The following is a 25,398-nucleotide window of genomic DNA, read 5'->3' as shown; positions in this document are numbered from 1 at the left end:
ATGGGGAAAATCCCGTATGTGCTGTTGGATGACAGCCACTAAGGAGAAGGTGCTGGAAGAGGGATGAGAGATGTCAGGGGCAGGTGATGTTTCAGACCCTACGGCCAGGACGGCGTCATCCTTGAAAAGGGGGCTCATCACAGTTGAAATGTAATTCACACGCCATACACTTCACCACGTTAAAGCATAGAGCCTGGTGGGTTCAGTGTGCTCACAAAGCTGTGCACCACCCCTCTTGGATTCCAGAACATTCTCATTATGGAGGGCGAGGTTTTGAGTCAAGATCTCGTTCTGGACGTCTCACCTTCTCTCGGCCCTGGGAGGCGGGCTGGGGGGCTCCCCAGGGGGTCTTTGGCTCAGCGGCTTTAACTGGAGCAGCAGGAGATCGAGCAGGGTGTGGCCTCCTGCAGCTCCTCCTCCGCTGTGTCACTGCGGGCAGCTGCTCCCCCCGCCCCACTGCGGGCCCAGTTCCGTTACGACAGCTCACCCCATCCAGGTTCTCAGGCCCGGGGATCGGCTTCCGCTGTTTCCTGCCCAGGAGTCTGCAGTGCCCAGGGTTTCCCTAATGCACTGTCCACACCTCTGTAAAGACTCCCTTTATTAAACTCTTCCCAAGTCAACTCAAATGTGCCGTCCCTCCTGCCAGGGCCCGACCGACCCAGTCCTGATGGGAACAGGGACAGAGGCCAGGCAGAGCCACAGAGGGGACTCAGGCCCCCGGTGGAGCCGCTGTGGGCCCGTAGTGAGGGCAGGCAGCATGTCATAGGCCAGGGAGGAAGGCAGGTCCACCTCATGATGGGTCTCGGGCTGCAGTACAAGCTTTGGCTTTTACTCTCAGTAAGGTGGGCATCTGCTGGGGATTCTGAGCAGAGTGACGTGGGCTCACTTTAAAAGGACTCTCAGGGGCTTCCCTGGTGGCACAGTGGTTGAGAGCCTGCCTGCCAATGCAGGGGACGCGGGTTCGAGCCCTGGTCCAGGAAGATCCCACATGCTGCGGAGCAACTGGGCCCGTGAGCCACAACTACTGAGCCTGCGCGTCTGGAGCCTGTGCTCCACAACAAGAGGGGCCGCGACAGTGAGAGGCCTGCGCACCTCGATGAAGAGTGGCCCCCGCTTGCCACAGCTAGAGAAAGCCCTCGCACAGAAACGAAAACCCAACACAGCCATAAAAAAAAAAATAAATAAATAAACAGATAAATAAATAAATAAAATTAAAAAAAGAAAAAAGAACTCTCAGTGGCTGGTTTTAGAATGGACGGAAGAGGGGTAAGGGCGGAGTCGGGAGGCCAGCTGTCAGAGGCCCTGCAGGAAACAGGCGGGACACTCATAATGGGATAATTGGGGAAAAGTTTCTTTTCAAATGTACGAACGGAGAGGGCACACAGAGTAACCCAGGGCTCAGGAGCCTCTGAGCTGTAACGTCCTTCCAAGTCATGGGAAGGAAGCAGTTACTCCTGGAGTCTAAAGGGGGTGTGATGGTCAAGTCCATGTGTCAACTTGACTGGGCCACAGGCACCAAATGTTTGGTCAAACCTCATTCTGGCTGTGACCATGAGGGTGTGCTCTGGGTGAGATGAATCATACCTCTTGGTATGATTCATAATGAAAGATACGCAGAATCCATCTGAAATTCAGCATTCCTAGGAACAATTCCCCATTGGCTTCCTCTTAGCTGGACCCCCAAGGCCCAGGGCCCCTCCGGCACCACCCAGCAGAGGGGACATCGGTCGGAGGAGAAGGTGAAGTGCAGACGGACGGAGGCCTTGACCAGTGGGGCTCGCACTGTTTTCCTTTCACATGCATTAGGTGCTCATTCCATACAAGGGTTGGGGGCAGGGGAGGGGCCTGGAGCTTTCCGGAAAATGGGTCCCCAGCCTAGAACCGGGGCAGGTGAGACGTGGGGGAGGTGAGGCCACAGGCTGTGGACGTTACCTCTGACCTGGCCGAAGTCAGCAGCCTGGACACAGGAGCCAGCACAGGGCCCCCTCTGTCCCCTAGCCTCCCCGAGCCAACAGGGATGCTGACACTGACCCCCAGGATCGTTCTGAGGTTTAAGGACAGGGTCTGCCACAGCTCCTGGTAAGTCAGGGCGCTGGACACGCATCCAGGGCCAGTGTCACTGCAGAAGGGTGCTCTCCAGGGACGGGTCTGCCTCTTTAACACAGGAGGCTGTGCTCTGACCCTCGTGGGGTGAGCCAGCCCTGCCTTCTGAAACCAGGGTAATCCCGCGAAGTCATCGCCGCTGCCCTCCTCCTGCTATCAGGAGGGGATTAGAGAGGAGGCCGGTGGATTAACCAGTTCATTCTGTCACACCTTCTCCCACCAGCCGCTCTCCTGGAAGCCTGCTGCTCAGAAGGGCAGCCCCTCTGCAGGGCAAAGAAGGGACCCCCACACACACCGGGCATTGCAGCCAGGACCCGACTGGAGGTTGGGGAACCCCAGGCTTGCCCCGACCCGGAAGGCAGAAGGCTCGGGACTGTGCCAGGGATCTGGGCAGACAGGGCTCGGGGTCTGAGGCTGCTCTTTCCTCTCCCTGGCCTGACCCCAGCAGGGGCACCTTGCCCGGACCCCCCAGGGTCCACCCAGATCCCAGCTCCACCCACGGCAGGATGTCCTCCCACCAGTGGCCAGAGGCCTGGGCCTCCCTGCAGAAGACGGTGGTCACCCTGTGCCTGCTGTGCAGCACGTCCCTGTCCCCCACGTGGGGGCAGGCCAGGATTCCTCTGGAAACGTAAGCCTCAAGAGCACCCCCACCCATAAACCCTCCCCTCCCTCCCCTCCCCGGCCGACCTCAATCCTCGGCCTCCCCCAGCCTCCAGGCTCTCCCAGGGCTCGGCTGCCCGCTCCCCCTGTCTTGCTGTGAAGACCTTTTCTTCACCGGCCTCTTCTCTTCCCCAAATCTCTGCCACGTGGGGCCCTACCCTCATCCCCTGCCCAGACACCTGACAGTCCTAGGAGAACTGACCACGGGGGCCCACACTCCTCCTGGGATGGCAGGCAGTGTCCCCAGCCCGAGGGCGAGGCTCCTTCCAGGGCGATCACAGGCTGAGGCAGCTGGAGTGGGAGCTGATTTGCTGGACATGTGACCGTCTCGGCTCCGCAAGGATTCGTTAGGAAACATTCTGAGAGGGTGAAGCAGCCCTAAACCGACCGACAGCTCGTGCAGCCAGGAGCCAGGTGGATGTGCACGGTGCGGGCCGGGGGCTGTCTCCACTCCCTTTCTACACCTGCCCACCTCCCTCCAGGCCCTAGTCCTACATCCCGTCACTAAGACCAGCTGCAGGGAAGCTATCGGTCATCCACACTTTGGTATAATTTAATGTGCGACTCTCTGGGGGTGTCTGGCCTTTAGTCCTTAGTTCTGGCGGTTCCGTTAAAGACAGTTCTGATCCGTGTGGGACTAAAGGGGCTACCTGCTCACCACACCTGAGCCCAGGAGGACAGTCAGGCTATTGCCAGCCTCGTGTCTTACAGAGGGGGATGTGCGGCCCCACGAACGCCTGGGGTTTGTGTGGAGCTGAGCTAAGCGTGGGGTTTGAGCAGCTCTGTCCCCATCGAGGGGTCCCACCTCTAGTTGTTACAGGCCTGGTGCTGCCAGGGGCTCCGCAGATGACCCTCCAGTCCACACGGTGAGGTGGGGAACGGTCTCCTGACTCTGCAGTAGAGGAAACGAGCTCAGAGAGGTCAGACGGCCACCCCACACTCACGCCGCCAGCAAATGGCAGTGCCAGACTTGAACTTGAGTCGGCCTGGCTGGGACCTCACCTCCACAGCCACTGCCAGCCTGAACTCTTCATCGTGGAGGGAGGTGTTGAGAGAATAACCCTCATCCCCGGAGCACACCCCAGCTAATAGTACAGGCAAGCTCCAGGGACAGGCTGAGTGCCGGCTAGAGATGGCTGAAGCCCAGGCCTGTGTAGAGGGGACCTGCCAAACGGGGAGCCCGAGCGTCCGCCGAGGGGAGGGCCCACGGCCACGCCCGTGTCTGCACGGCGCCCACCACCCTGCAGCCAGACCTCCCCCGGGCTCCTGATCCCTGCCCCCCAGTGAACCCTTCCCAGCCTTTCCCCACCCCGAGACCGGCACCTCCCCCACGCCGTCCCCTCCCACTCAGTGCTCAGCCTCCTCTGCCTGCCCGGCTTCTCCCACCTCCCAAATCTGTGCCCACCAGGATCCCCAAAGATCTCCCTGCCCAGCGCAGTACACACCCCTGGCCCCACCTCCTGACCCACTCTGGACACTCAGCTCTCCCTTTTTCTTGAGTCTCAGCGCTCTCCTGGCTCTGCCCGGGCACCCACGTTAACCTTTGTCTTCCTCTAACGCCCCTTTCCCGCCATCTGCCCCGGGAGCGCTGCTGCTCCCCGGGGTTTGTCCTGCACTCACAGACCTTCTCAGACAGCACCCCCTCCTTGTGGGCCCGTCAGCCTCAGAACCCCAGCTTCCACCCACCCACCAGTAACCCTCAGCCCTGACTCCACCCGCTAGACCCACACACCGCGGCCGTGGGCGGATCTTCCTGAACATCCCTGGAGCTTTGAAATTCCAGATACAATACAAGGGACTTACCTGGCGGTCCAGTGGTTAAGACTTCACCTTCCAGTGCCCGGGGGTTGGGGGGGATGCGGGTTCGATGCCTCGCAGCCAAAAAACTGAAACATAAAACAGAAGCAATATTGTAACAAGGTCAATAAAGACTTTAAAAATGGTCCACATCCCCCCCCCCAAAAAAAGATGCAATGTGTTGGGTGCCTTCTGGAGCTGGGCAGTTCACAGCTGCCCAAGGGCACCCAGTAGCCCTGCCGCAGGGACCTCACCTCCTGCCTCTCCCAAGCTGCACGCATCACCTTCTGCCCTCCCCAACTTGTTCCCCGATTGTCCTGATAGTCTTCGTTTTACTCAATAATACCACCATCAGCTCAACCACCCAAGCTGCAGACCTGGAAGCCATTTTGTTACCGAGTCCAAGCTCGTACTGCTCGCCACACAACAGGGCAATCAATCGAGAGACAAGTCGCTGGGGCAAGGAAATGGCGCCTCTATTTGGAAAGTCAGCAGACAGAGAGGGTGGTGGACCAGTGTCCCAAAGACCCATCTTGCCAGGGTTAGAATTCAGGCTGCTTTTTTTTTTTTTTTGCGGTACGTGGGCCTCTCACTGTTGTGGCCTCTCCCGTGGTGGAGCACAGGCTCCAGACGCACAGGCTCAGCGGCCATGGCTCACGGGCCCAGCCGCTCCACGGCATGTGGGATCTTCCCGGACCGGGGCACGAACCCGCGTCCCCTGCATCGGCAGGCAGACTCTCCACCACTGCACCACCAGGGAAGCCCCAGGCTGCTTTTATACTAAAAGTGGAGGCGGTGTGTTTGGTTGTTGCCAACTTCTTGGTGCTGGAATCCTTTGTTCTTACAGCTGTCCACAGGTCAGGTCATGATGTTTCTATAAACCTCCAACAAGGAAATTCCCTGGTGGTCCAGTGGTTAGGACTTGGTGCTCTCACTGCTGTGGCCTGGGTTTAATCCCTGGTAGGAGAACTAAGATCCCCCAAGCGGTGCCTCTCAGCCAAAAAAAGAAAAAAAGAAAAACCTCCAACAAGGCAAATGTTACTCTCTCTTCTGCAACTTTTTATCTCTATATGCATGAAAAGTGTTACATCTTTAAAGGTCAGAGTCTGGAGAATGGGCTGTCCTGTATATTTCAGGCTATAGCAACATTCTTAACTTGTAGCAAAAGCAATAGAATACAAAGGTTAAAATAAAAGAAACAGATCCACTGTGGAGTCAGGTCTGTTCATCCCTGTTCCAGTTTTTGACCCCTCCAAGCTCCTCTAGCCTCTCTACCTGGAGTTCTCTGCCAAGTCTCTTTGATGGGGGAGACTCTCCCAGACTTCAACACTGAGCCAGAGGCCATCTCTGCCAGGAAGCCTTCCCTCACCACCACCACCCCTCCCCCAGCTTCGATGGTGCCCCTTCAAGCATGGATCGCGCCCTCCCTACATGGAGGGGTGTCACTCTAACTAACAGTTCCACGAAGGCAAGGACTGGGCCCGGCTCACACCCGTGCACAATGCCCAGCACATAGTAGGGCCTCGATAATTGTCAGTTGAGTGACCGAACGAATGCTGACCTTGGCACAATCATGTGGGGAAACTCCTTTTGCTCCATCTGGAGAGGCTCAGGCACAGCCCCGCGTGGCCTCCCCCCTAACCAAGGGCGGGATCTCGGGGCACTTGTGGGGACGGGTCTCCCCGTGAGGCTGCCTCGTCCTCCCTGCCTGCTGGCCCCGGCCTCTCAGACCCGGCTCAGAGCCTCGGTCTCCCTGCCTCATTGTCCCTGCGCAGGGCAACTGGGGGATGACTGGCCGAGGAGCTGCAGCTGTGTGAGTCCTCGGGGTCCCCCACCCTGCCTGGTCAACCCCGATCTCATCCCTTCTTCTCCACCCCTCTGGGGGCGGGGTGGGGGGTAGGCTTGGCTCCTGACGGTCAGCCCCGCCCCCCGGCGGTCAGCCCCGCCCCCCAGCCAAGGGTGTTGGGATCCCAGTGTAGCTGCCAAGCCTGATGGGTCCTCTAGGTCCCTGCCCTGGCCGGGAGGGACCACAGCTGCTGGTGTGTTTTCCTGGGTGTACGTCAGTGTGTGTGACTGCGTGTGGGCCTGTGTGTGTGTGCATTTGTGTATATGTGTGTGTGTCATGTGTGTCCCTGCATGTTGGTGCAGGTTTGTATATGTGCATCGGTGAGTGTCTCTGCAGGTAGACACTTGCCTCCTGTGTGTGCGCATGTCTGTGTGCATCTCTGCATGTGTCTCCTTGTGTGTGCTCACGCGTGAGTGCACACACACGTACTCCCACCGTCCTGCAGAGTGAAGCTGTGGGCAGACACCTTCGGCAGGGACCTGTATAACACTGTCACCAAGTACTCGGGCTCCCTCCTGCTGCAGAAGGTCAGTGACCGCCCCCCCTCACCCTGGGGCTCCCGGGGCAGCTGGGCGTTAAGCCGTCCTGGTGGAGAAGCAGGATGTCTGGGTGTGAGGGCTCTTGGGGGTCATCTAATCCAATCCCCATTTCAGATAGGGAAACTGAGGCCCAGGGAAGGGAATGACTTGCCCAAGACACAGAGCAAGTTGGGGGCGGGGGGGCAGTACGGTCGGGTGCCCCCCCCAAGAGCGTAGTGTCAGCTCAGGGGCCCGGGAAGCCCACGCCTAGATGGGATCGTGGGGGGAGATGGTGGGGTGGGGAGCAAAGGGGAGAAGAAGCAGGGGCCGGAGGACTGGACACAGGCCTGCTGCCTTGGGGCAGAGAGAGGGCGGTGGGAAGACCCTCGGACGGAGAGCTGCCCACCCAGTGCTCGACCTGCCGCCACGGCTCTGGGCGCTGGAGAGCCACCTGGGCCCAGTGAGTCCATTCCGGCCCTGCCTGGCCCCTGGGCAGGAGCTGAGCTGCCTGTGCACAGGCTGACGGCCGGCTTCTCACTCAGCCCCCACAAGCTCCCATCCCGCTGGCATCCCAACTCCCAGGCCAGTGCTGAGGATGGCGCTGCCGTCCTGCTGCGACTCGCTGAGACTCAACATTCACCATCTAAACCTCACTGCAGCTTCAGCACCATTTTCTAAGAACTGCGGAAAGGGGAGCCTCCAGCTTTTATGGCCGTGCTTGTCCCCTCCCCCAGGCTGGGGGCCCGCTGTCCTGACCGCACGGCCACAGCAGCAATGCCAGCTCCCCTCGCCACCCCTCACATGCCCCCCCCACCCTGTGGCCATTCTGGGTAAAAGCCTCACACGTGACGCATCTTACAGTTTGGGGAACCGAGTAACTCGTGCCCAGGTGGCACCCAGGACACACGGTGAGGGAGTGCCTCCCGGGGGCCCAGATGGCGACTCAGCGGCCCTCCTAATGCCCCCAGGCCCACTGGCCGAGAGTCAGGCAGCACCCACCCCTGCAGCGCCTGGGGGGTACAGACACCACGAGCCTCACAGCCCCTGCGCTGGCTGTGTGACCTCGGTCAGGTTCACGACCTCTCTGGGCCGCAGCCTCCCTCTGAAGGATGCGAAGCAGAGGACATCGGATAAGCGGCGTCTCCTGTCGGTTGTTGGGGGCTCCGTCCCGGCCCCAGTGTGAATGCGCCGGGTGGAGGGCGGAGGCCGCCGGCAGCTGGGGAGGGATGTCCGGGTACAAGACGACAGGCGCGTGTCTCTCCACATCCCCTGAACAGAAATACAAGGACGTGGAGGCCAGTCTGAAGATCAAGGAGGTGGATGGCTTGGAGCTGGTGAGGAAGTCCGCAGAGGACATGGAGGCCATGCTCCGCAGGAAGGTGGCGGCCGTGCAGGTGCTCAGGCCTGCGGGCTGGGGGTCTGCCTGCCCCGGACACGGAGCCCCTTACCCGAGTCCCCCTACACCACCTTCTCCTGCCTCGTAGCCCATGAGCCACAAGACCCTTGTAAAGGACGGGGTGGGGGGCAAGGGGAGAGAGGGGAGGCCCGGGCGGGCACCCTGCCTTAGGGAACAGCATCCAGGGCTGGAGATCATACAGAGTACTTTCACTGCGCTAAGAAATCCTGTTTGCCAGTAACTGATCCTTCCCTCCCCACAAACCCCTGGCAACCACTGACCTTTGTGCTGTGTCCCTAGCCTCACCTTCCCCACAATGTCATGTAGCTGGAAGGACTCAGTGTGTCACCTTTCAGACTGGCTTCCTGTCCCTGTGACGTGCACCTGCCTTCAGGCTACTGTGACTAGTGACGCTGTGCGCATTCGTGCGCAGGTGCTGGTCCGAGAGTCTGTCCCCAGTTCTCGCGGGTGGGCCCTGGGAGTGGACCTTACGGGGCCCCTGGCCTCCTTCCCGCACTGACTCCCCCCTTCCCGTCCCCGCCCGCAGAATCTGGTCGAGGCTGCTGAGGAGGCCGACCTGAACCACGAATTCAACAAGTCCCTGGTGGTGAGTCCTCCCACTCCCACAGCCCTGGGAGGTACGGTGACTAATGTCCCAGTGCCCCGGGGGCTGGGGTCACCTGAGGATGGGACATGGGGTGGGAATTGCATAGGCCCGGCTCTGTCTTTCAACGTGCACAGGTTTGTATGAGCTGTAGAGGTTTGATTCTGAACCGCTGTGAGTATTTGAGGAGACATTTATGGCTGGCCGGAGGCCAGGCTGCAGGCCTTCTCTTCAGAGGGAAACCCCCCTGCAGGGACCCCCATTTTGTCCCCCAGGAGCCCTCCCCCTCCTGCAAAATCTCGGGGTGCTGGTCAGCCTGCCTTCGTCTGTCCACCTCTCCCTGAATCTGTGTCCGCCTGTCAGTCTCCAACGCTGGCTGCGTCCACATACGCCAAAGTGGGGACTGAAGCCGTAATCTAGACAGTTTACACCAAAACCCAGAAGAATCAACCATCCGATCCAGTGTCTGGATGGATATTTGCCCCGAATCAGTGATCGTGGCCGGAATCCTCTGCCAGTGTGGACGTGGCGGTCAGTCTGTCCGATATCCATCACGTGTGACGCGCTCTCTCTCCCCTCCCCTCCCTGGGCCCCTCCTGTCTTCTCGGTGTCGCCCTAGTTTGACTATTACAACTCTGCCCTCATCAATGAGAAGGACGCGAGCGGCGCCTACGTGGAGCTGGGGGCCCAGTTCGTCCTGGAGGCCAACGCGCACTTCAGCAACCTGCCGGTGAACACGTCCCTGAGCAGCGTGCAGCTGCCCACCAATGTCTATAACAAAGGTGCCCGCCAGACCCCAGCCCGCAGCCCCGCCCGGAGCAAACGGGGGTCCCCGGGGAGGGGGAGGAGGAGTGCGGGTGTGGACAGCAGTCGTGGATGGCATCGCTGCAGGCTGTGGGCACATGCGTGTGTGTGCATGTGTGTGCGTGTGTGCACACGTGTTCCGCGGGGGCAGACTGATCTTGTTTCCCCTGCACTTCCTCCTATAATCTCACCCTTCAGACCCGGATATTCTGAATGGAATCTACATGTCCGAAGCCTTGAACCCTGTCTTTGTGGAGAACTTCCAGAGAGACCCGACGCTGACCTGGCAGTACTTTGGCAGCTCCACAGGGTTCTTCCGCATCTACCCAGGTGAGGCCGCTGGGAGGCATCTCCACGGTCCTCGGGGCTCCGTCTCTGGGAACAAGGCGACGGAGGCACTGGAGATGGACCCTGGTCCCAAAGCACCTCCCACCCCACCTCCGTCCCCTTCACAACCTGATAAGCACGCTTTCAAGCTGATGAAGGAATCAACAAATGACGCCTCGGTAAGCAGCCAATCAATGCCCGCCTGGACTCTCGTCCTGTGAGAAGCACGTGGAGGTGGAGAGGAGGGCAAAGCCATTCTGGTCTTCAAGGGCTGCGTCCTCCCCGGAGGAGCCGGGCAGAGCCACTCCTTCAGCAGCAGGGCAGGAAGTGCCACAGGCTAGCGGCCAACCCAGCAGGCAGCGGGGAAAGCCCCCTTGTCTACCAACGAGCAGGAAAGAGAAGCCCCTCCCACGGGGCCTCCAAGAGCTCTGCCTTCTTTTATTGCTCATTTAAAATAATGCACCACCACAGCTCATGCCCACTCTTCTTATTTTAGCCCCCTGTCCAGAAAGCCTTAATATTGCCCTGTTTTCTGAGAGAGGAACCGGAAGGTGTTACTGGCCAGCGTCCTTGACCTCCTCAGTCAATAGAAATTGACGACGAGAGGCCAGACAAGAAAGTCAGACAAGGCTTTACTGGGGCCCCTGCTGGGGCAGAGAGAGTGAGAACAAACAACAGGTTCCCTGGCTCACTCCCTGGGGGGTGTAGGGGCGAGGCGAGCTGGTTCCTTATATGGGATGAGGGTAGGGGTGTGTCCAGGGGCCCGGCTGGACACGGGCGGCTTAGGTGCGTTGCCCACCCCTTTCTGGTGTTGAGGGCAGGGGGCATGCCCAGTACCCTGCTTTTGCTCCCGGCCCTTCAGAAGTGGCAGTTGGGTTTTTTTTGGTCTTTTTGTATCGTGTTGTCCATAATTTGCCCCAGCTCCGCAGGCATGCAGGTATTTTTAGTCCCTCATAGTTTCTTTGTATTCTGTTGCTGGGGGAGACGTCTGTCCAGGTGCAAGCGCTGCAGCAGAGGGTCCCAGGTGCCAGGTCCCAGCCTGTCTCAAAGGGTCCTGAGGACAGCCATGTGTGTCCCCTGGACCTCTCTTAGGAGGAATACAAAGCGACCTCGGGGCTCACCGGTTCCCCTCAGTGGCACCTCTTGTCTCTGCCCAAATCCACAACGAGCCATTTGGTTCTTTTTCTGTTCTCTGGAGTCTTGATGAACAACTTCATCCCTCTTCCACGGAACAGCCCTTCAGATGCTTGAAGACAACGCCCATGTCCCTCAAGCCCCCCCCAGGGTGGAAATCCTGCCACGTCAGGGCTTCCAGAGCCATCAGCTTGTGAGCAGACATAAAACTTGCCCAGTTTTAAACCAGGTTGTCACTGCACTTGCTGAGTTGCAGGAGTTCTCTATACATTCTGGATATTTCCTCCCATTCTATGGGTTGCCTTTGCACTCTGTTGACCGTGTCCTTTGATACACAGAAGTTATTGCCTGTGCTTTCTGGTGTTAGGGTAGTATTTTAGTTATTGTTTGCTTCTAAATATTTTTGTCTTCCCCTGTGATTTCTTCTTTGATCTTTCAGTTATTTAACAGTGTGCTTTTTAAATTTCCAAATACATAGGGATTTTATATTTATCTTTTATAAATTCCTAGTTCAGTTGCTTTGCAGTCAGAGGACACAGTGTATGTGGTACTGATTATATGAAATTAGTTGGGATTTAGTTTAGTAGCCTAGTATGTCATCGAGTTTTGTAAATATTCTATGTGTGCTTGAGCAGAATATGTGTGCTTTAATTGTTGGATGAAAAATTCTGCTTACGTCATTAGATCAGGCTTGTTAATCGTATTGTTTAGATTTTCTATGTCTTTGCTGATGTTATGTCTGCTTGACTCTTGTTAGCCCTTATGACACTTTTTATTTTAAGTCTGTTTTGTCTGGTATTCATAGAGTGATACCAGTATGTTCTCAGTTGGTATTTGCCAGACATACATATTTTTTTCCATCCTTTTACTTCCAATCTTCTATGTCATTTTGTTTTAGCCATATCTCTTGAAAATAGCTTACAGCTTTTTAATTTTTATGCAAACTGACAATCTCTTTTACCATTTCACAAGTTAAGCACATTTCCATGTATTATGTTGATATATTTGGACATGCTATTATCTTATTTTTTAAATTTCTACTTGTCCCTCTAGTTTTATGTTTCCTTTTTTCATCTTTTTTAATGATTTATCTTTTTTGATAAATCTCCCCTACCCCCTTACTTCTCCTTTTTCTGTCAGTTTGGAACTTATTCCTCTGTTCCCATTCTTTTAGTAATTAGCCCTATTTTATCAAGCTTTTTTTTTTTTTTTTTTTTTTTTTTTGCAGTACGCGGGCCTCTCACTGCTGTGGCCTCTCCCGTTGCGGAGCACAGGCTCCAGACGCGCAGGCTCAGCGGCCATGGCTCACGGGCCCAGCCGCTCTGCGGCATGTGGGATCTTCCCGGACCGGGGCACGAACCCGTATCCCCTGCATCGGCAGACGGACTCTCAACCACTGTGCCACCAGGGAAGCCTGCAAGCATTTTTAACATGAGATATAACAATTAAAATAATATTTTCACCCTCCTTGCAGTCATAAAAGGACTTTAGAACTCTCCCACTTGCACCTCCGCCTCCCCACCCTGACTTATTTTCATCTAATGTTTCCCTGTTTTTATCCCCACAAATTAGATACTCTCACTGTTATTTGATACAGACATCCCTTGTTTGTGTTCCCAGGCGCTCTCTCTAGATTCTGGGAAAGCAAGACCATAGCAATGAACATCACTCCCACGAGACTTCTAGGCGAGCAAAGCTTTTTTATCGAAAGGAGAACTGGTGCACCAGGGAGAAGGAGGGAAGGTGTCAGCTCCCTGAGGACTCCTAGGGAAGGGGGTTAAAGGCCGTGCCGGGGAGGGGTGCAGGAGCCTGATCAGTTCGTGCTCAATTCTCGGATTGGTTGGCATCAGAGCGAGGTTTTGAACCTCATCCATCTGGTTTCAGCCAGTCTGGGGTCCACGTGCCTGAGGTCAGCAGTTTTCATCGGTGGTGTCTGCTTCCTGCAGACACGACTTAGGAAGGTGTGCAGGCCTTTCTCTGTGTCTCTCAGGGAACTGAGAGTTCGGTGACTCTGCTCGGTGGGGGGTTATCGGCCGCTCTGTCCTTTGGAAACCACGTACTTACATCGGTGCAGCAGAGACAGAGCCCATCTCTGACGCCTGTGGGTCTCCGTTTGCCGAGCGCTTTGCTTCACGGGGCCTGTGCAGCCCTCTTGCTCGAGGCCACCCCTCGGTCCTTTTCCACAACGGCCACGCTCTCGTCTCCCTGTCTCAGCAGCGCCCGTCATCCTGGGAGGAGCATCTCATGATTCTTGCCTCGGCTGCCTCTCACCCACCGGGGCCTGCTTCTAACGCACGTGGTGACCTTGGCTTGTGGGGCCCGACTTGGGAAAGCTTCCCTCGAGAGGGTTGACCTCTGTTTCTGCTCGGGGTTGAGGGCACCCCACCCAGGACCACCAAAGCCCTCTTCTAAGGTTTTGGTTCAGAGCCAAGAACTTCCGCCTCAGCTGCCCCTCTCCGTTGCTGTACCGGGAATCCGTGTCAGACCCGCCAGGCACTGGGAAGGCCTGACCTTGAGGAGCTTAGTCTTGTAGCCAAATCACCTCCCCTTGCGGCTAACAGCAAGGGCGTGAGCACCAACAGCTGATCCTGCCTGGAGGCAGGTGGGCTGCAGCTCAGAGCCCGGCTCTCGCCTGCCCTGTCCATGCTCTGCTGGATGGCAATGACGCTAAATAAAAGTCACACCCCTGGGCCTCCCCGTCTAGTCTGATGGGAAGTTTAGCCTCACCGATGAGTCCCAGGAGCCACATGGCTGGGTGGGGGTGGGGGGGTCCTTCCTATGAAGTTAACCCAACTCTGGATCGGGCCGCTGGGAGGTGAGTGTCCCTCCGAGAGCTGGCCTCCCTCCTTGCTGCAGCGTCAGTTCACAGGGGCTGACCTACTGCCCTGGGGGTCCTGGCCACGCCGGGTGTCAGCACCCAGCCAGAAGCTCTGGAGCAGCCTCTCTGAGCTAGCGAAGACACCAGACTTTCTTTCCCCAGGCATCAAATGGACGCCTGATGAGAACGGGGTCATCACCTTCGACTGCCGGAACCGCGGCTGGTAAGCGTCCCCGGGGCGAGGCCTCGGGGCCCAGCATCTTTCTGTAGCCTCGGGTGTTGCCTCGCTCTCCTGCCCTGAGCCCACCCCAGGGCCGCAGGTGTAGAACTAATCCAACACAGGAGAAGAAGAGTGTCCTTCTGCGTCCCTCTCCCCCCACCCCGTCCCCCACAGCTGCTCTGCGCCAGCCCTGACCGCATCTGTCTTCCCTGCCCCACACCTCCTCCCAGGGCTCTGAGCTGTCTTCGCACCAACCCTCAGCCAGGCTCTCCCCTGCTTCCTCACCCCTCCTCTGGCAGATCTGTAACCCTGTCTGAGGGGGCGTCCAGCTCCCTCCCTTCCCATGGCCAGCACCCCGGGACCACGGCTGGCCCGAAACAAAGAGGACAAGGGTCACCATGAACACTTGACCATTCAATGGGCACAGTCCCAGCCACTACACCCGACATGGCTTCAGAACTGAGTGGCTCCGGACCTGAGAAACCCTGGGCGTTGACCTGAGCTTTGAGCCAGAGTCTGAGTGGAAATCAGGGAGACCCGGTCGGCGGCGGGTTTGGCTCCGGCTCTCCCACCGTCGGCCCATCCCCCTTCCTTTCTGCTAAAGGTACATACAAGCCGCCACGTCCCCGAAGGACATCGTGATCGTGGTGGACACGAGCGGCAGCATGAAGGGGCTGCGGCTGACCATCGCCAAGCACACGGTCTCCACCATCCTGGACACACTGGGGGAGAACGACTTCGTAAACATCATCTCGGTAAACTCGCCTTCCCGTTCCAGAAAACCCGTCCTCTGCCTGCACCAGAATGACCTGTACTTACGGTCACCTGATGCTTCGTGCTGTGAAGGACCCTGTCCCCTGAAGCTGGGGCTCCCCACCCAAGACAGGCTTCCAGGCGTCTACAGTTTCTGAAATTACGTGGGAAATGCGTATGTCCGTTTCTCGGAGTTGGTAGATTTACTCAGGTTCTCAGACGAGGCTGGGGTCCAGGCCAGATGAAGGGGTATCTGAGTAGATCCCTAACTCAGCCCCGCCCGTGCGCCCTTGCCTGGCGCCCCTGAGGGAGAAGCCTCCTGCATCTGCAGGATGGGTGATCCCAGGGTCCTACTTCCTTCCTCCCCAAATCCAGGCAGTTCGAGAGGAGGGGCCCGCAGCCCCTGGTCCTGCTTTCACAGTGACTCTCCTGAGGGTCGCTCCACCTGCCCCCAAAAGGTGATGACGTGGAAGGAAACGGGAGAGGAGAGTTAGGGAACTCCTGGTCTCCGTGAGCCCCAGGGATGGACGGCACCCAGCTGGCCTCCTGGGAAGATGCCAAGGGCCAGGATTTGAGGGTGAATGTTTAGAGTTAAGGCCCTACTGTTCCCTCCCCTCTACTCAGAGAAAATTGCCAAAAACCTGGGGTCCCCCAAGATCGTATCACACAGGGGCCCGGGTGGCCCCACCCCTGGCCCGCCGTGAGTTGCGAGCTCCGTCACTGGGCCCTGACCTTCCAAATTGATCTTGTGTGTTTTGCCCTCTGCAGTACAGCGACTACATCCATTACATCGAGCCTTGTTTCAAAGGGATCCTGGTCCAGGCGGGTCGGGACAACCGAGAGGTGAGTGTACCTGGCGCTAGTCCAGCATTGCCATCCAGGGGCGAGGGTGACCTTGCACCCAGCCACTCACACCCTATCGGCTTATCCTGAGGACATCTGAGGAACATCTGCTGCAGGGGTCCAGCCATGAAAGTAGGGGATGGGTCCTGCAATCTTGTTCTTCTGGGCCAATAGCTCTGCGCAGCCTCTGAAAGTACGACCAAAGGGGAAGGTTCCCTGGTCCACTGACTGGCTGACCCTCCCCTATCCTCTTACCCGGGACAGCACTTCAAACAGCTGGTGGACAAGCTGATGGTCAAAGGCATGGGGGCCGTGAGCCTAGCCCTCGATGAGGCCTTCCAGATCCTGCAGCAGGTATGGTAGCTGGCGGAGCAGGGGCGCTGGGGCGGTGAGGGGAGATGGGGAGTCACGGCCACGTCCTCCACGCAGTTCCAAGAGGCCGGGCAAGGGAGCCTGTGCAACCAGGCCATCATGCTGATCACCGATGGGGCCGTGGAGGACTACAAGCCAGTGCTGGAGAAATACAACTGGCCGCACCGCAAGGTTCCTCCCTGGGCGGGGGGCTGGGGGCCGGGGGAGCGCCTCCTTCTGCAGTGTCCACGTGCCCCACCCCGTGAGCCCCAGGATGATGTCCCCACATCAGGGTGACGCCAGAGGCCCCGAGGGAGGGCACGGTAGAGACGGAAGACTGCCGGCCATGAGCCCCGCCGGGCAAGCCTCCAAGCCGGGCGGGCATCCCCGCGAGCCTGGGCCCCGGGCCCTTCCTGATACAAAGGAGTGAAAGTGCCGAATCCAGAGACCCGGCCCCAGATTCAGACACAGACACGGTCAGGCCCCTCGCGGCCGGGACTCTGCTGAGTCCGGCGTGTCTCGTCCACCAGGTCCGGGTCTTCACTTACCTGATCGGGAAGGAAGTACGTTTTGCTGACCGCTTGAAGTGGATCGCGTGCAACAACAAAGGTGGGTGACACCACCTGAGGCAGGGTGTCCGGCGGCCTCACTTGAGCGCAGGTGGGGGGGCGTCCCCGGCCCCCGCAGGTGCTGGGCCGGGCCTCCCACAAAGGGACCCAGAGCCAAGGTAACGGCACCCGCCCCCTTCCTGCTGAGACAAAGCAAGACCCATGTCGATTGCTCCCTGCGGGCTCTCACCCCCATGATGCCTCCCCAGCGCGCCTGGAGGCGGTGACTCCAGGTCTGCTGTCCCTGCAAATAAGCCTTATCCAGACTGCCACGCGGAAAACCATGCAGACATGGGCCCGACCTGTCAATGTCAGTCGTCTCTGATGTCCAGCCTCCGTTCCTGCTGCTGCAGATGAAACCCGTGTGCTCTGTTTCTGCTCCAGACAAAAGGCAGAGACCGTCGTTTTCTTTAGATTAATGTTTTGTGTGTGGCAGCCCTCACCTGTCTCTGGCCAGAACCCAAGACCCGGGCCTCGAGGTGCTGACTCGGGTTCCTCGATCCCAGCAGGACGTCCGAGAATGTACTGGGGGCTGCTGACTCTCCCGGCCCTAGGGGGTCGACGTGGTCAGGAAGGCCCGGTCCAGTCTGGGAGGCGCACACATGAGCATCTGTGAAGGGACCATCTGCGCTGCGCTGAGGGGCAGAGGGGCACAGGCTGCCCAGGGTGCTGGGCGAGGGGAGAGCCCTCCTGCGTTTGGGGGGTCCGGGCGGGCCTCCTGAAGGACAGGGTTCTAAGGTGAGACAGAAAGAAGTGGTAGGAGTGAGTCAGATGCAGAGAGCGGGGAAGGGTGTTCTGGGCCGAGGGAAGAGCGTGGTCAAAGGGTCCGAGACAAGAGGCACCCTGGGAATGAAAGCTGTCCCATTCCCCAGAGCTGGCGACGGTGTTCTGTGGGAGGTGACGAGCGGTCACGTGATAAATCGTCACAGCCTTGTAAAGCATTTGCTCTTTTTTTTTTTGTTTTGTTTTTGCGGTACGCGGGCCTCTCACTGCCGTGGCCTCTCCCGTTGCGGAGCACAGGCTCCGGACGCGCAGGCTCAGCGGCCATGGCTCACGGGCCCAGCCGCTCCACGGCATGTGGGATCTTCCCGGACCGGGGCACGAACCCGTGTCCCCCGCATCGGCAGGCGGACTCTCAACCACTGCGCCACCAGGGAAGCCCGGCCTTTGCTCCTTTAAATACCGCCTCAGCTGCAGCCCCCTCCCCGTAACTGAGGGACGACAGCAGTCAGGGAAAGGTGGGGCTCTCGGAAAACAGACCCGGGACAGAGCTGCCTGCAGGCACCCCTGAGGACAGCCCTGCAGGGAGTGAGGGGTGGCCTCGCACCCTGAGTTGAGGCCCTGCTGCTCCTGGTACAGCTCTGGTGCTTGGGCAGGGGGAGTCTCAAGGTTCTCCCAAGTCCAGGCAGGGCCAGGCCTTTGTGTCCCCGCAGCACCACTGGCCTCGGGCTGCCCTGGGCAGCGTTGGGAAAAGTGGTGCCTAGTGGCCCAGGGCAGCTCCCAGCCAGGGGCCCGGCTGAGAGCTGTCAGCGGCTGGGGGTTGTGCAGGCCCTGCATCCACAGCCATACGCCCCCTCCCCTCCACAGGCTACTACACACAGATCTCCACTCTGGCGGATGCCCAGGAGAACGTGATGGAATACCTGCATGTGATCAGCCGGCCCATGGTCATCAACCACGACCATGACATCACCTGGACGGAAGCCTACATGGACAACAAGGTGGGGCCCCCAGGGAGTGAGAGGTGACTCCTGGGTTGGGAGTGGGGTGGGCAGACCACGTCCTGGAGAGACACTGGGGGAGCCACATCTTGGCCCGGGAGCCCCGGGAGCAGACCCCCCCAGGGCCGCCCCCCATGGACAGAGCTGTCTGCTGCAGACTCATCCCTCCCTTTTCCCATCTTCCTCACCTGCTCTGGGAAGAAAGGGCACCAACCAGTGGTTCAGGACACGACAGCTTAACCGGCGGCCTCCCTTGGGGCCCGAGTTTCCAACTAGACCTCCTGTAGCTCTCCCCCATGCAGGACCAGACACGGAAGGTAGACAGTCAGATGCGATGTCAGGGAAGGGGACCTTCCTGACACTCCTCAGACCCAACACAGACGCAGAGCCCTGCTCCAGCAGCGTTGTAGCAGGTTGGGATTAAGAGAGATCTGGAAATAGTGGCTTCGATAGGAGAGAAGTGTGTTTCCCCCTCACGTAAAAGAAGCCTAGAGGTGGATGACGAGCCCCCTGGCCCCTTGTCGCTGCCCCCTGCCCCCTGCCATCCCTGGGGTCCACGTAGTCCAAGCGGCTAGTGGGGCTCAGGACGACTGCAGACAAATTCTAGGCTTCAGGTGGAGGAAGGGAGGGGGGCATACGCCACCTTTAAGAGAAATGTCCAGGGAGTCTCACCTGACACTTAATCTGGCATCTCAGTGACCAGAACTTGTCCCCTGTTGACTCCTCGGCCTGTCCTCTTGCTGTCTGAGCCTTTGTTTCTGGGCTCATGCACAGATGGGCTGGTCCCATGGGTGCACCCTCATCCTTGGCATGGCCGAGACCAGAGGCCTGGGTGAGCCTGGGTGTGCTCAGGGGCTGGGTCGCATACTCAGGGCTCTGGGACCTGCTCCGGCTTAGGGCTTCATTCGCTAAGTGACGTCAGCCCACTCCCCTGTCCAGCCTTCCCTGCTCCAGCCTTTCCCCCAGCTGCCTTCATGCAGAGAAGGGAGGCCTCCTTGGGGGTTTCTTCCTCCCCTTGGAAGGCGCCCCTGAGCTGTGGTTGAAGTGGTGACTTGGGTCCCCAGTGTGTGGACACTGCCCTTTGCTCGCCCCCCCTGACAGCTCTCTACCCGCAGGCGCAGAGCCTGGCGCTGGTGACCACCGTGGCCATGCCTGTCTTCAGCAAGAAGAACGAGACAGTACGTGGGTGCTCGTGAGCGGCTGCCCGGCTTAGAGCTCCGGCCGCTGCCTGACGTCTTCAGACCTGTGGCTCTTGACGTGGCATCAGAGCCGCCTTGGGAGGGCTTAAGTTCAGGTTCCAGGCCCTGTGCCCAAGTAGCCACGTCAGAATCTCTGGGTCGGGAGGGGATGCGGCAGGGTCCGCACCTCCCGAAGCTGCCCCGTGATTCTGTTCATGCAGCCTGGCGCTGACCCGCTGCTCTGGACTTGGGACCCTGGCTTGGGGATCAGGGCCAGAGGGGTCACCTGCCAGGCTTCCAGCAAAAGCGCACTGAACCTGCCAGTGTGGGCAGGCCCTGGCTTGTTCGTAAAGGCTCTGGTGGGGGAGTGTGAGAGCCGTCCATTCTCTACCTGGCCAGGGAATATTTCCTCACGGGCCCTGGGTGTTTCAGGACCCCCCTAGATGAGGGGCCCTTGGATCCCAGTACTTCAGCCTCTCCTATGAAAGTTCATGTTTCATTCAACTTTGTATTTCATTTAAATATTACAACTTAACTATTAATACTGGACATTAATCTTCCCAGCGGCTGAGATTACTCCTGGGGCCTCTTTTAGTAGGTTCTAGATTTTCTAGGGAGCTCTGCCTAAAATCTAACTGCAGAGCAAAGACCACCTTAGGTCCAAGTGGCTTCCTCTTCCGGGCTCTGGAAAGGCCGTGGGTTCAGTTTGGCCTCGTGCATGGGAAGCCTGGTCCCCCCTGAAGCTGGCATTTCCTTCCAGCGATCCCACGGCATCCTCCTGGGTGTGGTGGGCTCTGACGTGGCCCTGAGAGAGCTGATGAAGCTGGTGCCCCAGTACAAGGTGAGCCTGGATCAGGCCCCCAGGTAGGGTCACAGGCCCCCTGGGAGCCACCCCACCAGGCTCCGGAGGCTTCCTGAAGGCAGTGCAGCCAAGCCCACAGCTGGGTCGGGGCCTGCGGCCGCCCCTTAGCCCCACCCCGATGTCACACCCCCAGACACCCTATTCCCCCTCCCCAGATACCCCACTCCCAGACATCCCCCCATCCTACCCACCACATCCCACCCCCGGACATCCCGCCCTTAGAGACGTTTGGGCACAGAGCAGGGGAACCGAAACTTGGGGCCCTGGGACGCTTGGTCACAGCAGCTGCGACGTGCTCTGTGGCCTTCGGCACCTCTGTCCCGCCCTGGTCCTCCTGCCTGCCACGCAGCCCCATCTGGGGAGGAGCGAGGTTGTGTAATCAAAGCCCCAGAGCAGCGGTGGGAAGGAGGCAGGTGGTGACGTGCGTTGTTATGGTCGCTGCCAACTGTAGCATCTGGAGCAGAATTCAGAGTGAGCGGCTGGAAGCTGCCCAGCTCGTCCATACTCTCGGCCCGAGAAATGGGGCTGTGAGAGGCGGTCTTCCCGCCCGTGGCCCCGCCCCCTGCCCGGCCCCAGTCCTCCTGCACAAAACCCTCTGACCCCCTCCATCCCTGTCTTTCTAGCTCGGGGTGCACGGCTATGCCTTTCTGAGCACTAACAATGGCTACATCCTCTCACACCCTGACCTTCGACCCCTGGTAGGTACCGATCCTATTTGCCTTGGGGGTCTTAACTGTACGGGATTTGGGGGTAGTTCATAAAGACAGTTAAAACAATGAACACGCATTCAGCTCCATTTAAGAACCCGATAGACTACAAGAAAAAAATTAAGTCATGGTCCCTGTTTTCAAACTGTTTATGATCTAGCAGGAGAGACAAGGCAGAAATACACGAACCGGTAGCAGCCAGTCTCCAGGGAGCCTGTCCTGAGTGTGCAGTGTCCCTGGAGGACCCGTCCCCTTCCCCGTTGTCACCCCCTCAGTCACCCCACGCTCTGTCTTGGAATCTGACCGTGTGTCCCCAGATCGCCAGGGGCCACCCGAAGGGTGTGAGCGCCGAGTTAACGCTGCACATGACGGGAGGCATCTCCCAAGAGGTGGGGAGCAGAGGTGGGGCTGCCCGGGGACGTGTTCCCGAGGGCTCCTGCCCCCTTGCAGCTCCCTCCACTCCAAGGCGGGGGCTCATGGCATGTCCACCTGCGTTCAGAGGAGCAGCCGAGGCCAGGAGAGAAAGCAGCAGCTTTTATCTAAGGTTCTGCCTCCCCGGCCGGGGGCGTCCCCGAGGCCTCCATCCGTGGCAGTAGTGGCCACACCTCCCAGTGTGGTTGTTGGGAAGCGGCGTCCCAGCGACGTCGCGACCCCTCCCCTCCACCAGGCTCCTCTGGAGTCAAGGCTGACACTGAGGACAGCAGCACCGAGGGCGCCTTTCCGAGCGTCTCCTGCCCAGGTGCCAGGGAGGGACCAGCCTAAGCCACACTGCTGTCCGTTCGGGTCAGACAGACGCTGAGCGACCAAAGGCACTGATCGAGCTACATAAGGAAACGCTAGGGGTTCGGAGTGGAGAGAGATCAGGGACGCTGGAGACCACTCCTTCTTCCCAGCTCGGTCTCTGCTGAGCGAGCATCTGAACCCGTAATGGGTCACTGACCTATACCAGCGGGTCCTGTGGGGCAGCCCCAGGGCCAAGAACATGACTCATTAGGGGAAGAACAAAAATGTGGACCCTTTAGAATTAAGGGGCACCAGTCCAAAACCTGTCTGTCAGCATCTAGGTAGTGTGGATGAATATAAGATCTCAAGCAACCAGTGCGTACTGTGGGCGCACGCCTGACCTAATCATGCTCCGAGAAGGCTATCAACAGACATTTGTGGTCCAGTTAAGGAAACAGGCTTACACAAATGAAACAATTAGAGAGCTATGCCACGCAGAACATTATCCGATACCGCAAAGCCAACACACTGAGATTCCTGTGGAGAGAGCGATCCATTCATGACAGGTGTCGAGAAGAATAGTTGAGTTTAAAAAAGAAAAACAATAGCAGATACGCCTAGTAATAAAAGAGGGGCCAGAGCCATACTTTTGGCCTGAAATCTTTCCACGTCAGTGCCCAAAATATGAGTAATGGAAGCGGAATTACGGTTTTTCTATGAGGAGCCCAGGATGACCTTTCAGGTATCCTCAGGAATTAGGAGATGGCAATGAACTAGGAGGGTCACTTCTTACTCAAAAGCAGCACAGCCCATGAACAGGAGGGCAGGGCAGGGCTGCTTGTCATGAGAATAGACTTTCAACAGGCCAAGAATGGGAACATCGTTCGAGCACAGGGAAGAAACTGGAGACACTTTCTTGAGAAAAGAGGAAACTTGCTGAAGCAAGATACACAGTGATGGGGGACTTCAGCCATTCAAGCATCTGTGGGGGGCCTGGTCCTGTTAAATAGAGACCCTCTGCTTAATTCGTAATGACCCTGATGATAAACTATCCTCTTTCCTTTTTTTTTTGCGGTACGCGGGCCTCTCACTGCTGTGGCCTCTCCCGTTGCGGAGCACAGCCTCCGGACGCGCAGGCTCAGCGGCCATGGCTCACGGGCCCAGCTGCTCCGCGGCATGTGGGATCTTCCCGGACCAGGGCACGAACCCGTGTCCCCTGCATCGGCAGGCGGACTCTCAACCACTGCGCCACCAGGGAAGCCCCTCTTCTTTCCTTTTTTGATCTATCACCAAATTAAACCTGGGGAATGCTGCAGACCTAACAGCAGGTGACTTGACGATATCTCTCTTGGTGTCAGAGAGAGAGAAGTCAGGGCCAGAAAATGATAGTAACACTCAAAGAATGTTGATGAATGGTCCTGTCAAGCTGGATGGAGCGCTTTATTGGGCTCTGAGGAATCTGTCTGTCCTTGGCCCTGTCTTGCTCAAAAATTCTATCAACAAGGACTTCCCTGGTGGCGCAGTGATTAAGAATCTGCCTGCCAATGCAGGGGACACAGGTTCGATCCCCAGCCCGGGAAGATCCCACATGCCACAGAGCAACTAAGCCCGTGTGCCACAACTACTGAGCCTGTGGTCTAGAGCCCGTGAGCCACAGCTACTGAAGCCTGCATGCCTAGAGCCCGTGCTCCACAACAAGAGAAGCCACTGCAATGAGAAGCCCGCACACCACAACGAAGAGTAGCCCATGCTCGCCGCAACTAGAGAAAGCCTGTGCGCAGCAACAAAGACCCAACGCAGCCAAAAATTTTTAAATCAATCAATCAATAAATAAACTGCACACAAAAAAATTCTATCAACAAGATGAAAACACAGAAGGAGATGCCATGAGGTCTGGAAAGTATGGCTAATACATGAAGGGAGAAAATTAGTATTCAGAAAGTATTCTTCTAAAACAATGGGCTGGAACTAAGAAGATGAAATATATTAGGAATGCATGGAAAGTTGTGCAAAATACTCGATGCCCAAGCATAAGATGGTAAAGCTGTGATTTAACAGTGCATCACAAGGAAGGTCAAGGGAATCCAATGGGCTGAAAACTCGGTTTGACCTGTCAGGCGAGGTAGCTGTCCTGGATTAGCAGACTCAGAGGCAGTGGTCAGAGCTGTACGATGTTTTGGTCTGCACGGGTCACACCCCACCCCACGCTGGTCAGACCGCATCTGAAATAGCGACTGTCCCAGGCACTCTGCTTCGAAAGTGACGTTGACAAAACAGAAGAGAATCAGAGGAAGCTGAGGCATCTGCAAACTGGGAATGTTTAGCTTGGGGAGGGGATGTCTTAGCAGTGATGAGCATCCCGGAAAACCCTCAGGGTTGTCGGGTGGAAGCTCTCTGTGTAGCTCCAGGGAGAGGCCTAGGACCCACGGGTAAAGTCACAAGGAGGCAGATTTCAGCTCTGCATGAGGAAGAGCTTTCTAACAACGAGAGTCCAAAACTAGGACAAGCATACTCACAATGGGAGCTGCTTGGTGTGTGAGATGCTCTTCCTGAGGCCAGGAGACCATTTGACTCAAATGTTGGCAAGGGCCGCTCTGCCTTGGGGGGAGCGTGGCCCAGGCGACCACAAGGAATCGCTGAGGTTCTCTGGGCTATGACTGCACCGGACAGGCTTTCTGGAAGGGCTGGGGCTTGTGTTAACCTCCCGTCTCTCCCCCGACTGGCCCACTCAGTACAGAGAGGGGAAGAAACTGAAGCCCAAGCCCAACTACAACAGCGTGGACCTCTCGGAAGTGGAGTGGGAGGACCGGGCCGGAACCGTGAGTGGGCGGCTGGGAGGGGGGTGGTTGGCTGGACAGCGGGTCCCGGGGCCACAGGCGCTGAGCTCAGCTCCCTCCCTCAGCCCAAAGCAGAAGCAGTGCCTCTAACGGGCAGTCCTCCCACCATCCACAGAGAGAACAGCCTCTTCCTCTGGGGCTGGAGGAGCACACGTCTGTGAGCCACAGAGTTTGGGTGTGAGGGCGTTTTAGGCTGGCCTGGGTGTTGGAAAACTTGTGTCTCAGGGCTCGGCCACTGTGTTCCCTCGCCCATCAGCCCACTGGGAGCATCCTCTGAGTGAATTCCAGAATTCCAGCTAAAGGGAACCTGGCAGCAGGTCTATATTCCCACCTGTACCCTGCTTGCAGGAGAAAGGGGAAAACGCAGCGTGTCCCCAGGGGTCACCTCCGAGCCAGTGCTCATGGCCTTCATGGTCCGGTGTGAGCCGAGGTTCTATTATCTATTCTATTACTAATTCTATTATCTTTCCCCCTGAAGCTGAGAACAGCCATGATCAACAGGGAGACAGGGTCTCTCTCCATGGACGTGAAGGTTCCGCTGGACAGAGGGGTAAGGCGCTCGAGGGAAAGACTGGGCTCTGCTTCCGG

General features: G+C 57.9%; 1 protein-coding gene across 1 annotated transcript in view; it reads left to right on the top strand.

Moving 5' to 3' along the window:
* CACNA2D4 (calcium voltage-gated channel auxiliary subunit alpha2delta 4) overlaps positions 1-25,398 on the top strand; it is a gene marked incomplete at its 5' end in the record, with an annotated part of 90,962 nt that continues 65,564 nt past the window's right edge. The window contains 21 exons of the mRNA XM_082635343.1: positions 1-14; positions 1,673-1,770; positions 1,950-2,079; positions 2,576-2,731; positions 6,852-6,933; positions 8,202-8,318; positions 8,868-8,927; positions 9,544-9,706; positions 9,927-10,058; positions 14,170-14,230; positions 14,832-14,982; positions 15,749-15,823; positions 16,088-16,177; positions 16,253-16,366; positions 16,705-16,783; positions 18,370-18,519; positions 19,605-19,681; positions 20,442-20,522; positions 21,167-21,241; positions 24,706-24,792; positions 25,289-25,360. Coding sequence (XP_082491469.1) covers positions 1-14; positions 1,673-1,770; positions 1,950-2,079; positions 2,576-2,731; positions 6,852-6,933; positions 8,202-8,318; positions 8,868-8,927; positions 9,544-9,706; positions 9,927-10,058; positions 14,170-14,230; positions 14,832-14,982; positions 15,749-15,823; positions 16,088-16,177; positions 16,253-16,366; positions 16,705-16,783; positions 18,370-18,519; positions 19,605-19,681; positions 20,442-20,522; positions 21,167-21,241; positions 24,706-24,792; positions 25,289-25,360 — 2,064 coding nt within the window. The remainder of the gene's footprint in view (positions 15-1,672; positions 1,771-1,949; positions 2,080-2,575; positions 2,732-6,851; positions 6,934-8,201; positions 8,319-8,867; positions 8,928-9,543; positions 9,707-9,926; positions 10,059-14,169; positions 14,231-14,831; positions 14,983-15,748; positions 15,824-16,087; positions 16,178-16,252; positions 16,367-16,704; positions 16,784-18,369; positions 18,520-19,604; positions 19,682-20,441; positions 20,523-21,166; positions 21,242-24,705; positions 24,793-25,288; positions 25,361-25,398) is intronic.

The sequence above is a fragment of the Mesoplodon mirus genome (assembly GCF_964341445.2).
Source record: "Mesoplodon mirus genome assembly, chromosome: 11".
NCBI lineage: Eukaryota > Metazoa > Chordata > Mammalia > Artiodactyla > Ziphiidae > Mesoplodon > Mesoplodon mirus.
Note: the sequence above shows the minus strand (reverse complement) of the source record. Positions and strands in the feature narration are given on the sequence as shown.